The sequence below is a fragment of the Arachis hypogaea genome, chromosome 10 (genome assembly GCF_003086295.3).
Source record: "Arachis hypogaea cultivar Tifrunner chromosome 10, arahy.Tifrunner.gnm2.J5K5, whole genome shotgun sequence".
NCBI classification, from domain to species: domain Eukaryota; kingdom Viridiplantae; phylum Streptophyta; class Magnoliopsida; order Fabales; family Fabaceae; genus Arachis; species Arachis hypogaea.
In genome coordinates this window covers 115,394,973-115,409,120 of record NC_092045.1, presented here as the reverse complement: position 1 = coordinate 115,409,120, position 14,148 = coordinate 115,394,973, and the positions used below count along the sequence as shown (strand labels likewise).

Sequence of the window (14,148 nt, the reverse complement as noted above, 5' to 3'; positions counted from 1 at the left end):
TGTAATTCACTAATTCACAACCCTTCTCATATGTTTTTGCACATTTTTTACTCTGTTGAAATCCCCAAAGGGCCTTAAAAATATTTCTATTTCTTTTTTTAACTATCTTTTTGGGCCTTTTTGTTGTCATACTATTTACAATTGGAAAAGGCATCACAACACCCTGACCAAAAAAGAAAAAGGAAAGGCATCACAACATTATTGGTCTACCCTATACAACATACATCTTTTGTGACTACAAAAATGAACAAATTTAAGAAAATATATGTATAGTGCTTAAGCAAGCGACAAACCCTTAAACGGAGCTCAAATTCGCGACAGCTGTAAAAAACCTAAGAAAATACATATATCGTGTGAATCACTCACTAATAAGATGAATGTTTTTGCATCAAAATTACACTCTTAATTACAATATATCTTCCACAAAAACTCTGAAAATAAAATCACGAAAGCGTTTGGAGTATAAGTTTGGATCAACCGCAGATATTGAAGTTGGATCATATTGAAATGATTTATATGCATGTTCAAGCTTTTTATTAATGTCATACTCTTGTAATATATCTATGATACCAAAGAAGATGACAATCTCATAAAACTCCCCGGTTGGTTCTCCCACCAACTCAAGGGAATCTGTGCTGCTTCTTCGCGTCGTCGTTTCGGCTCGTGCCGACATATTTATACCAAGATGAATCGGCCTAGAACAATAAACATAGTACAAATTAAATGTTTTTCAAGAAATTTAACTAAAGAGAAACATAAATTAGATGAGAGAACCAAAGTATGTTGTCATGCCAAACCAATATATGGTGTAAGCCTACTATCATTTGTTCAAATCTAAATGGAGGAAAAATAGTGAAGAAAATATCAAATATAAGTGTCAATTTTAGAGACAAATTTTAAAGTGGTCATTGAAATTGACGTCATGTATTAATTTGGTTATTGAAATCCTAATTGCATTATTATCATCTTAAAAATTGATTTTTGGACAACATATTGATTTTTGGCTTCTTTTCGATAGTGAAGTGATGAGCTGGCATTCAAATACCACGTTAAATACTAGTGAAACGTTGTCGTTTGTATTTGGCACCCAATGAAAGATATCACGTCATTTAGATGCGCACATATATCAAAATGACGTTGCATCTATTTTCATTGGGCACAAAAAACAAACGACGTCATTTCACTAATGTCCAGCATGACATTCGTATGTTAGCTTATCATTTCATTTGCTGAGTTATGGTCAAAAAAAGTCAAAGGACTACTGTTACCCAAAAATCAATTTTCAGGGGCAATAATAATACATTTAAAATTTTAGAAACTAAATCAATCTAAAGCATAAATTTTAAGGGTTACTTTAGTGATTTAATCTACTCTCAAAAATAATAAATTAACGACTTCTTAAAAATTAAACTCTCATTTAATTTTGAATGAATTGAATTGAACCCAAAAAAACTCCATTTGCTATAGTTCTTTAAATGGGTTAAGGAAATAATTATAAAGATCTTTATAAATTGAAGTTATATATATACACACCGGTTAGGATCTTCATTTAGATTATCAATGTGAAGAGAAGATAGGCGAAGGGCATCATTGTCAAAGTGAGGAGTTGGGGTGAGAGCTCTTGATGAAGGTGTGACACTGCCATCACTTGTTGTTTCTCTGAAGTGAAGACCAACCAGCATACTATAATCCATGATTCTCTCTTGTTCTAAGAACTCACAATCCTTATCCACTTGCCTGTATCAGTTATATTTAATATTTATTAGAAATATTAATATATTATCAACTCTTTCATCAATATTTTGTACTTCAAATGTTTAGTCAATATATATAAGCCACATTTTAATAAAAAAATAAAAATAAGGCTTAAATGGTTGCATATAATGATGTAAAATATGTGTGTGTTTTTTTTTGTATTTGCAAAATATATATTTTTTTATTTTTGTATTGTTACGAATATTTCTCTTTTAAGACGACAGCAGTTTGTTCAAAACATAAATTATTATAAATAAAAAAGAAAAGGACAAATTATGATAAACAACAACAACAAAAAAAAGTTTAAATATTCTGTTAGTTTTTATAATTTAATTAAATTTATAATTAAGTTTTTATTCTTTTTTTTAGTTAGATCTCTACATTGCTTTTAGTTTTATAATTAAGTCACTTTTAGTATAAAATATATTATAATTAACTGAATATCTTTTCATAAATTAAAGGTATTCATAATTAATTAAAATCTAATTAGATCTTTTGATTATATGCATTTTGATATTATATTAATTTGAACATTTTTAACAAAAAAATTTAATTACAAAATTAAAAATAATAAAAAAAATTAATTAAAAAATATATAAAAATTTATAAAAAAAATAATAAAATTATAGACAAACAGAATAATTAAACTGAAAGAAAAAGCAGATATAAAATTCACCTGCAAAATTCTTGGAAGTAAGATTTTTGTAGGCGAAATATAAAATTGAGGTCAAGATCCTTAAGAATTGTTGTTGGGTCAATTTCTTGCTCAGATTTATCAGTTGTACGGCCAAAGGTTGAACCTTTTAAGTCAAATCGGCGATGAATGGCATAATCAGAACAAAATAGGTTTCCCATTATGACAAATCGAACCTACAATTTGTAAAATTAAATTAATAATAAAAGCTAATACATCAAAGTGAAAGTTTCTACGCACCTTAGTGTTGTTACCTTCTTATGTCCTGTTCCAGTTAGTTTAACACAATGAAGCCCATAAAACTTTGTGATTAGAGTGTTCTCAAAACCCCTCACATGTTTATAATAAGCCGGTAGCATTCTAAGAAAAACCTACAATATCATGGAAAACAAAACTAATGTTTGGATTCAAAATTAATATATCAATTATGTTCTGATTAAAGAGTTATCAATTTGATTCCTAAAATTTAAATGATATTATTGTTATTTTTGAAATTAAACTCTGAGCAAATATAGTTGTCTTTCGATTTCTTTTTGACAGCAACTCAGCAAATAAAGTGATGAGCTAGCACTTTTTTATTACAGTGGACAATAATAAAATGACATTGTGTGCTTTCAGCGTCCAATTAAAACAAAAACGATGTTATTTTAATAGTTGTGGCCATATATTTGATTGAGCGCCAAAAGCAAATGACGTCATTTCATTATTTTTCAATGCAGTTAAACTGTATTAGTTTATCATTCTATTTACTAAGTGTCATTTTGGAAAGTTTTAAAAGTAACTCTTTTAAACTTTTGACTTATAAAAAGTAATAGTATTAATGTCTAGTATAATTTTTAAAATTAAATTGTAACTTTTTAAAAAATTATTTAAGAATTTATAGAGAAGTTAAAAAAATGACATCTCTCATAATATTACTATTTTTTTATCACATTTCTATAAAATAAGCACTTTTAGAACTAAAAATCTAAACACAAATAACTTATTTATAAGTTACTTTTTGTGAAAATTAGTAAAGCTAATTTTAGAAAATAAATAAATAAATAAATAATAACTAAATAAAATGAAAGGTAATAAACAATCCTAGTTTATAACCTTAGGATTTTAATGGTTGAAAAAGAAAAGAATTATATACCTCTAATTGATGGATGGTTCATATTGAAGAGACTCACCTATAAATTGAGTTTTTCTTTAATTCATTTCAATCAAGTCATCCAGATAGAATAACATAAGATTTCTTTGAGTAGTTTTCTCCTATATTTGATAGAGAGAAGTATGTTCTCCTTTTGTCAAGAGAGAGTGTTATTGTAGTCTCCTTGTGATAGAGAGAAGTTGTAATTCTCAAAGAAAATTATTCAATTATTTCCATATTTTATACAAATTTCTAATTTTTCATCTCTATATTTTGCTGTGTCATTTGTCTGGTACCTAACAGTGGTATCAGAGCCAAAGGTTGCTGATTAAGATTTTTTTTTTCCGCTGCGAGTTACCGTCTAAAAAAAAATGGCAGCAAAGTATGAAATTCCAAAATTCAGTGGGAGTAATTTTTCCATATGGAAATTGAAGATAAAAGCCATTATGAGAAAAGACAATTGCGTGACAGCAATTGAAGGTAGACCCACTGGAATTACAGATGAAAAATGGAAGGAGATGGACAACAATGCTGTTGCAAACTTACACTTGGCACTAGCTGACTCAGTTTTATCAAGTGTAGCAGAGAAAAAGACAGCAAAGAAAATTTGGGATGCTCTCACAAAATTATATGAAGTCAAGTCACTTCACAACAAGATATTCTTGAAGAGAAGACTTTATACTCTTCGAATGAGTGAGTCCACATCGGCAACGGATCACATCAACAATCTAAATACGCTATTTTCCCAACTCTCATCGTTGGAATATACCATAGCGGAAAATGAACGTGCAGAGCTCTTACTTCAAAGTCTACCAGATTCATATGATCAGCTAATCATTAACTTAACTAATAATGTTTTGACTGATTATCTTTCTTTTGATGACATGGCTGCTGCGGTTCTTGAAGAAGAATCTAGGCGCAAGAATAAGGAAGATAGATTAGAGAGCTCAAAACAAGCAGAGGCTTTGTTGATGACAAGAGGAAGATCAATGGAGCGTGGTTCCAGTGAGAGTCAAAGTAGACCAAAGTCACAAAGTAAGAAGCAGATCAAATGCTACAATTGTGGTAAGAGAGGGCACTTCAAGAAAGATTGTTGGAATAAGAAGAGTATAGAGAAAGTTACAGAAGGATCAAGTTCTCAAGGATGTGTTGCGAGTACCTCTGATGATGGAGAAATCCTGTATGGCGAAGCAACAATTGGTTCTAAAGGCAGCAAACAGCTCACTGATGTTTGGATTGTTGATTCAGGAGCAACATGGCACATGACTCCTCATCGTGATTGGTTTTGTACATATGAACCTGTCTTAGAAGGATCTGTGTTTATGGGAAACGATCATGCCTTAGAAATTGTTGGAATAGGTACTGTCAAAATAAAAATATTTGATGGTTCTATTCGTTCACTTCAAGGGGTAAGACATGTGAAGGGCTTGAAGAAGAACTTGTTGTCGATTGGGCAACTGGATGAACTTGGCTGCAAGACCCATATTGAAGGTGGGATCTTGAAAGTTGTTAAAGGAGCTCTTGTGGTAATAAAAGCAGAAAAGATTGCAGCAAATCTATATATGCTTGTGGGAGATACTTTGCAAGAAGCAGAGGCATCAGTTGCTTCAACAAGCCAAGAAGAAATGACGATGATATGGCATTGCAAACTAGGCCACATGTCAGAACGAGGTTTGAAGATTCTTGTAGAACGTAATCTCATTCTCGGGCTCAAATCGGTAAACTTACCGTTTTGTAAGCACTGCGTTACAAGCAAACAACATAGATTGACGTTTGGTAGATCAACTGCTCGGAGCAAGCACATATTGGAGTTGATTCATTCTGATGTGTGGGAATCGCCGGAGATGTCCCTAGGAGGAGCAAAATATCTTGTATCATTTATTGATGATTACTCTAGGAGGCTATGGGTGTTCCCGATCAAGAAGAAGTCAGACGTGTTTGCGATATTCAAAGAGTTTAAAGCAAAGTTAGAACTTGAATCTGGAAAGAAGATCAAGTGTTTAAGGACAGATAATGGAGGAGAATATGTCGATGGCGATTTTCTAACATTTTGCAAGCAAGCAGGTATTCAACGGCAATTCACAGTTGCATATACGCCTCAGCAAAATGGTGTAGCAGAGCGAATGAATCGGACTCTCCTAGAAAGAGCACGAGCTATGTTGCAAACTACAGGTTTAGCTAAGTCTTTTTGGGCAGAAGCTGTTAAAACTGCCTGTTATGTGATAAATCGGTCACCATCAACTGCAATTGGGTTGAAGACACCAATGGAGATGTGGCAAGGTAAGCCACCTAATTATTCTTCTTTACATATATTTGGTTGTCCTGTGTACGTAATGTACAATTCCCAGGAAAGAACAAAGCTGGACCCAAAGTCTAGAAAATGTATATTCTTGGGTTATACTGACGGAGTTAAGGGGTATCGCCTGTGGGATCCCACTGCTCGCAAGGTAGTTGTCAGTAGAGATGTGATATTTGCAGAAGATGAATTGCAAAAGGAACAAGAAAATGACAGTACTGTTAAAGATATAACCACTGTTCAAATAGATGAAAAATGTAGAGAAGGTGGTCTTTCTGAAGTAGAACCACAGCACGAAGAACAAGAAGCAGAGGCCAATGACATAGAAGTTCGTCGATCCACTCGACAAAGAAGAACACCATCATGGCACTCAAATTATGTTTTGACAAACCATGATGCATATTGTCTTTTGACAGAAGATGGAGAACCAACAACTTTTATGGAGGCTATGCGCAATCCAGATGCTTCTATGTGGATGACAGCAATGCAAGAAGAAATTGAGGCATTACATAGGAACCATACCTGGAAACTTGTTGAACTTCCAGCAGGTCGGAAAGCCATTGGTAACAAATGGGTTTACAAGATCAAACGAGATAGTAATGATCAGGTGGAACGATATCGTGCAAGATTGGTTGTCAAGGGATATGCTCAGAAAGAAGGTATTGACTTCAATGAAATATTTTCTCCAGTGGTGAGACTAACTACTATTAGAGTAGTTTTGGCTATATGTGCTGCATTTGATTTACATCTAGAGCAATTAGACGTAAAGACTGCTTTTATTCATGGAGAACTTGAAGAAGAGATATATATGCTCCAACCAGAAGGTTTTGAAGAAAAAGGAAAAGAAAACTTGGTTTGCAGGTTAACTAAATCTCTGTACGGTCTAAAGCAGGCGCCAAGGTGTTGGTACAAGAGATTTGATTCTTTCATTATTAGCCTTGGATACAACAGACTTAGTTCAGATCATTGTACTTATTACAAGAGGTCTGGTGATAATGATTTCATCATTCTGCTGTTGTATGTGGATGACATGTTGGTGGTAGGTCCCAACAAAGATCAAATCCAAGAATTGAAGGCACAGTTGGCTAGGGAGTTTGATATGAAAGACTTGGGACCAGCAAACAAGATTTTAGGGATGCAAATTCACCGAGACAAAAAAGATAGGAAGATTTGGCTATCGCAAAAGAATTATTTGAAGAAGATCTTGCAACGCTTCAATATGCAAGAATGTAAGCCAATTTCAACCCCACTTCCTATGAATTTCAAATTATCCTCAAGTATGTGCCCTAGTAGTGAAGCAGAGAGGATGAAATGTCTCGAGTACCGTATGCATCAGCGGTGGGAAGCCTTATGTATGCCATGATCTGTACAAGACCATATATTGCTCAAGCAGTTGCGGTAGTAAGTCGATTTATGGCAGATCCAGGTAAAGAGCATTGGAATGTTGTTAAGAGGATCTTGAGATACATCAAAGGAACCTCGAATGTTGCATTATGTTTTGGAGGATCAGAATTCATTGTCAATGGATATGTCGATTCAGACTTTGCAGGTGATCTTGATAAACGAAAATCTACTACAGGCTATGTGTTTACACTTGCAGGAGGAGCTGTAAGCTGGCTATCTAAATTACAGACTGTTGTGGCTTTATCTACTACAGAAGCTGAATATATGGCAGCTACACAAGCATGCAAGGAAGCTATTTGGATCCAAAGGTTGATAGAAGAACTCGGGCACAAACAACAGAAGATTTCTGTGTATTGTGACAGTCAGAGTGCCTTGCACATTGCAAGGAATCCTGCCTTTCATTCAAGAACAAAACACATTGGAGTACAATATCACTTTGTTCGGGAAGTAGTAGAAGAAGGAAGTGTTGATATGCAGAAGATTCACACTAAAGACAACCTAGCAGATGCCATGACAAAACCAATCAACACAGAAAAGTTTGAATGGTGTAGATCCTCATACGGCCTATGGAATACATAAGCAACATGAATTTTGAAAATTTATCAAAATTAGCTTTAAGTGGGAGATTGTGAAAATTAGTAAAGCTAATTTTAGAAAATAAATAAATAAATAAATAATAACTAAATAAAATGAAAGGTAATAAACAATCCTAGTTTATAACCTTAGGATTTTAATGGTTGAAAAAGAAAAGAATTATATACCTCTAATTGATGGATGGTTCATATTGAAGAGACTCACCTATAAATTGAGTTTTTCTTTAATTCATTTCAATCAAGTCATCCAGATAGAATAACATAAGATTTCTTTGAGTAGTTTTCTCCTATATTTGATAGAGAGAAGTATGTTCTCCTTTTGTCAAGAGAGAGTGTTATTGTAGTCTCCTTGTGATAGAGAGAAGTTGTAATTCTCAAAGAAAATTATTCAATTATTTCCATATTTTATACAAATTTCTAATTTTTCATCTCTATATTTTGCTGTGTCATTTGTCTGGTACCTAACACTTTTAATATATCCATTTATTGTTTAACATATTTTTCTAAAAAGAATTTAATTAAGTTGTTTCCCAAACTGATCCTAAGTCACTGATAAAACATGATCGAAAAACCACTATATTACCTGAAAACTTAATCTAGATGACGTTAATAACTCAATTGAGACTTCAAAAACTAAATCAATACAGTCATGAATATCAAAAACTACTAATAAGTATTTAGTCATTAAAATTAAATAAACCGAAAATAAAAAATTTATAATAGAACTCACTTTTACTTCTGCTTTTTTCATTGTCTTTATCATATAGCGATCATCATTAGTTAAGTAAAAGAAACTTCCACTTTTTCCAGGAGATGAGAGCTCCCGAAGAGCATCATTTCCACATATTGATATCATGTAATCAGCAGGATCAACTTTGAACAATTTTCTCAAAGCCCTACAAATGTAACAAAATAGTTACTATAAAATTATATATTTATCTCTAAAATTTAAAGTATTAGATAAGATTGATATATACCTGAAAACTACAGGACAATAGTCTTTCCATCTAAATTCACAAGATGAATGAGGTGGTGTGTGCTTGGATCCTTTTGGTGGAAATTTAGTCCATACTTTTTCTTTGGGATCAAATGCAGAAGACTTCAAATCAAGTGATGCACTTGGAGCATGTTTTCCAACAGAATGCCTATGCTATGGCACAAGAAATTAATAACTTTGCCGTGAAAAAAATATATAAAATATTAATTATGTTTTATGTACATAAAATATTTGTTGCTATATTATATCAACCACTTTTATAAAATACACCGTAAAAGATAATAATACGTATATATAAAAAATTAACCATCAAATTAATTATTTATAAAAAATATATATTAGAGTATAAAATATTAAATTTTTAAAAATTAAATCAGTCATTAAATTAAACCAACGACAGAACTAGAAATTTAAAAGTTTAACCAGGATTGAAGTGAATATAATAAAATAGTATATTTATACATAATATACATAATTTTTAGAAAAAAAAAAGTTAATTTTTATATTTTATTTTTTTAAACTAGTTAACCATTAAAAAAGTTATATAGATTTAATCGGTTTTTTCTAATTTTGTGGCTATTTTTTGTTACCAATTGATTTTTGCTTGAACCGAACTGAATTTTTAACCGATTTTTTATTAATCTGATTGATCTGACTAATTCAATCCGATTTTTAAAACTGTACAAAATACATATAAAAAATGTGTGAAGTAACATATATTTATATATAAATACATAATGACTAATTTTTACTGATTTGGAAGACAATTTATAATATACACTTAGCATTTTTAGAAAAACATTTAATTGAAGCTAAATTGTGGCACTAGAAGCAACTATGAGATGAAAATGAAATGAAGATAACAAGTATATATGATTATTATTAATACCTGATACCTAACTGAAGGTTCAACATGAGTTCATAGTTTTTGTGACCTTTGGATATGGTTTCACCTTGTCTTGTAGTTGCATTAATTCTCAACAATGGTGATGATGATTTACGCCAACTTGGAACAGAAGAGTGATCACTTAAAGCATCAAATCCAAACTCTGATTTTCTACCACCATCATCACATTCTTCAAAGCTACAATTATCAAACCTTGCATCCATTGACATCCACCTTGGCCTCAAACCCTTATTATTATTACATTTATATTCTTCTTCAAACCCACCCAAATTCAATGCTTTTTGTGAAGGGTAAATTGAAACCTCTTCACACACACGAATCTCACACTTGCTACTTGATAATGCTTCATATAACATTTCACGTGGATCCAATTCAATCTTTGGTCCATCATCATTTGGATGATAAGTCCCACTTTGTTCCTTAGGATCCTTGCTCCATATTCCGACGTAGATTCCGCCCTCGCCGGCGAATCTATACGTACCGTTCCCTTTAGGGAAACCATCTTCCCAACACCCTTCATAACTATCACCGTTGTTGAATGTCATTGTTCCTTCTTTACTAAACAATCCATTCTTCCATTGCCCATCATAAAAGTTCCCATTTTTCCAATGGTACTTTCCATAACCATGTTTCAGTCCCTTCTTCCATTCACCGTCGTAAGAATCTCCGTTGGAATAGCTCTCGCTTCCATTCCCATGCCGGAAATCCATCACCCAAGAACCCTTATAGGTATCTCCATTTGAAGCTACATAAGTACCTGAAATTAACGAGATGAGAGATAAATAGGAGAGACGAATTACAAAGAAAAAATGATTCTATTCATATTTATATCAGAGTAAACGACAAAAAATACACCCGAATAATTTTATTGCTAGTAAAAATATCCTCAAATTTTGTTATCGACAAAATGTATATCTGCAAACTGAGATGTTCTACGTTAATAGAAAAGAGTGATGTGATTCTATGTGGCAAGCGAAATTTTGACGGTAACTAGTGAATCACATCACGTTTTTTCTTTAGATATTGTTGACATGTTTTTTAAATTATTTGAATTTATTTTTGTCAATAAACGAAATTCGAAAATATTTTTGTCAGCATCAACATAATTTTAGTCCATTTTTAGCGATTTATCCTTTATATTATATGACACTAACTAATGAAACTATTCTAATTGAGCCTCGAACACACTTTTATTCATTACAGTACCTTCTCCATCCATGAAACTGCACTTGAAATCGCCTTCGTATTTGGCGCCGTTAGGCCAACTGAACCTCCCTTGTCCCATGATGTTACCTTTGCACCATTCACCAACATACATGCACCCATCTGTCCATAAGTATTTGCCATAGCCATGGGGGAGCTGGTCGAGCCGATCGCCGGTATACATGTCACCATTGGGGAGGATCTTGTCAACATGGCAAACCTCTGATGATGTAGAACTAATATGATCACTATCATCGTCGTTATCGTTGTTGTCGTCGTTATGCTGGTGGTGGTCCTCATCATCTGCATGGGCCACGCTTTTCGGCCCAAAAATGATGTTCCTTCTCTTCTTTTTTGAAGTAGTTTTTCGAACTGTTCCTTTCCATGTCTTTACAATATCATTAAACTCTTTACTCATTCGCTTAAAGGTATCCACTTTGAATGAACACATTTTTCTACTATTCACCATTACCCTCTTTTTAGCGACGAATTCAGAAAATTTTAATAACCAGACTACAGATAAATATATATGTGTATAAAAAGAAATTACATATTTTTTTTTGCTACAAACCCATAAAGGAGGAAACCTTACAGAAAATGAAATGAGTGTTTCTTGATAATTACCCTTTCAATTCCTTTTGATCCCTATGTGGTTTTGTAGAAGGGATTCTTGTGTTTAGATTTTCCAAGAAACGATGGTGTAACAAAAGGCTAATTAGTTGGAAAGAATAATCACTGTCTTCTTTTCTCATTGTTTTTTGTACTTCCTTTTCTTTTGTTTTTTTTTTTCTTTCTCTTCTTTCTTCTTTGTTTGTTTTTGTCTCTTCAGTTAGGATTGGATCATAGGAATTCAATGCACGGTTCTGTGGTTCCGATTTCTGCTCCTAAATGTAATAGAAGATCAAACAGCTGGAAGTAAGAGGGAAAAAATGGTTCCATATTTGGCATATGAGATATTGGGATAGTTATGGTCTAATTTTGGTGTTTTTTAATCCAATTTTTTGTTTTCTTACTTCCATTAGTTTTTATTGTTAACTGCGATTTTGGCCTGGCTTGATTGAAGTAGGTTAAAATAATATAAAATAAAAATAACATTAATTAACTTGAATTAGTTAAGTAGTTAACTCTTTTGTTAAAGTAAGTGTTAAAAATTTGAATTTTATTTATATATATATAGTAACTTAAATTCTTATTAAACAAAATTAAAATATGTAAAGATTTAGCTTTTAACTACCAAATTATAGAATTATGTGAGAAAAAAACATTATAATAAAAATTATACTTTTAATTATTAAAAACAAAAGAATAATTAAAAAAGAGTCTTATTACATATTTAAATATTTTTATCAATTAAGTTTAAACAAATTGGGTCAAACTCAACAAAAATCGCTCACATACAGGTATACGCATGAAACCACACACTTTTTTCTTCTTTCCGTGAAAAAATAGCATCGAAATTTTTTAATTATGACACAAATATTTCTTAATTTTGACACAGTAATTTTTTAATTTTGACACCAAAATTTTTTAAAATTATGGACTTAATGCTATAGTTTATTTTTTTTGCTTTTTTTTCTTCGTGCATAATTTCTGTGTTTTTTATTTATAAGGTTTTGTATTTTTCTTCAAAAAATTTGTGTGTTTATTGTAAAGAGAATAAACCAAAACATGAAACAAAAAATTACATAATTTTTTCTTTGTTTGATTTTTTTTATTTTTTTGTTTGTATTCTTCTTAGACGATAAAACAATAAGAATCATATGAGTGAGAAATAAAAATAACTATGAAAATAAGAAGGAGGAGGAGGAGGGGTTGTTTAAGAAAAACATATAAAACAAAAAATAACACCAAAACTTTTTAACCACAACATACAAATTTTTTATCTTCAATATCAAAATTTCGTAACCGTGACACATAAAACATAATGTTACAATTTACTTTTATTTTTTCTTATTCTTTTTCTTTCTTCATGCAAAATTTATGTGTTTTTATTTATAAAGTTATGCGTTTTTTTTTATTTTTGTATTTATTGTTAAAAAAGAATAAATCAAAAAAATAAATAAAAAACTGTATAATTTTTTTTTCCTTTATTTGACTTTTTTTATTCTTCTTAAAGGGTAAAATAATAAAAATTATGAGAGCATGAAACAAGAACAACTATAACAACAAGAAGGAGGAGTTTGGGAGAAATATAAAATAAAAAAATAGCACCGAAATTTTTTATTCGTGATATATGATTTTTTTTAATTTTAACATCAAAATTTTTTAAACGTGACACATAAAAATAGAGTATTGCAAATTTTTTATTAATTTTTGGAAGAATATTACGATGACGACAACAATGACTTCGAAGAAGAATTACGTAGAAGAGGATGACATAAAACTGAATGCTGCAACTTTTTCTTAAAAAAATATTAGATGGTTATCAAAATTTATTATTTTTTATCAGCAGTTAGCCACCAATATTTAAATTAATGGGCTAAAAGTACGTTTTTGGATTACTAGAGTAAAGGAATTAGATTGATGATTAAAATTAATTTTTAAAAATAATAAATTTTATTATTTTCTACTATTTCTCTTTTTCATATTTTTTAGAAGAAGAAGAAGAACATGATGATAAGAAGAAGAAGATGAGATGATGATGATGATGAATTGATGATGATGGTGATAATAATGAAGGAGGAGAAGGAAGAGTAAGAAAAGGTGGAGGAAAAGGAGATGATAATGATGATCATGATGATGATAATAATAATAAAAGAGGAGGAGAAAGAAGAATAACGTATGAAAAAAATGCGTATATAAATTTGACTTAGTTGAATTTAATTAAAACAATTAATTATTTAATATTTTTATAATTAAAAATGAACCACAATGTGTAATAATTAATGTTATGAAAATTGAACCGAACCAGCAGATTCGACTGGATTAATTGGGAACAGTCTTTTGGCCAATTCAGTTGATGTAAAAAGTTGTGTGGCAAAAAACCAATAAAAAATCGGTCAAAGTGTCAAATCCACAGTTAACCAATGAATCGGTCGATTTTTTAACTGTTTCCAAAGGTTAAATTAAGAGTGAATACCTCATTCGACCCCTGACAATTATCTCGAAAGGACAACGAAACTCTCAAGAAAAAAAATACCCAACCCGACCCCTGATATTTTTTTGAG

The 14,148-nt window shown here is 31.2% G+C and overlaps 1 protein-coding gene across 1 annotated transcript; it reads right to left on the bottom strand.

Annotated features, from left to right (window-relative positions):
• Positions 1-237: 237 nt before the first annotated feature.
• Positions 238-11,563, bottom strand: LOC112718038 (phosphatidylinositol 4-phosphate 5-kinase 4-like). The gene is made up of 8 exons (XM_025769949.3): positions 10,985-11,563; positions 9,761-10,535; positions 8,852-9,019; positions 8,605-8,770; positions 2,704-2,820; positions 2,432-2,625; positions 1,534-1,737; positions 238-695 (listed from the first exon to the last, which is right to left on the bottom strand). Exons 1-8 carry the CDS (start codon positions 11,448-11,450, stop codon positions 407-409), a joined length of 2,379 nt encoding a protein of 792 aa, XP_025625734.1. The 5' UTR covers positions 11,451-11,563; the 3' UTR covers positions 238-406.
• Between the last annotated feature and the right edge of the window lie 2,585 nt (positions 11,564-14,148).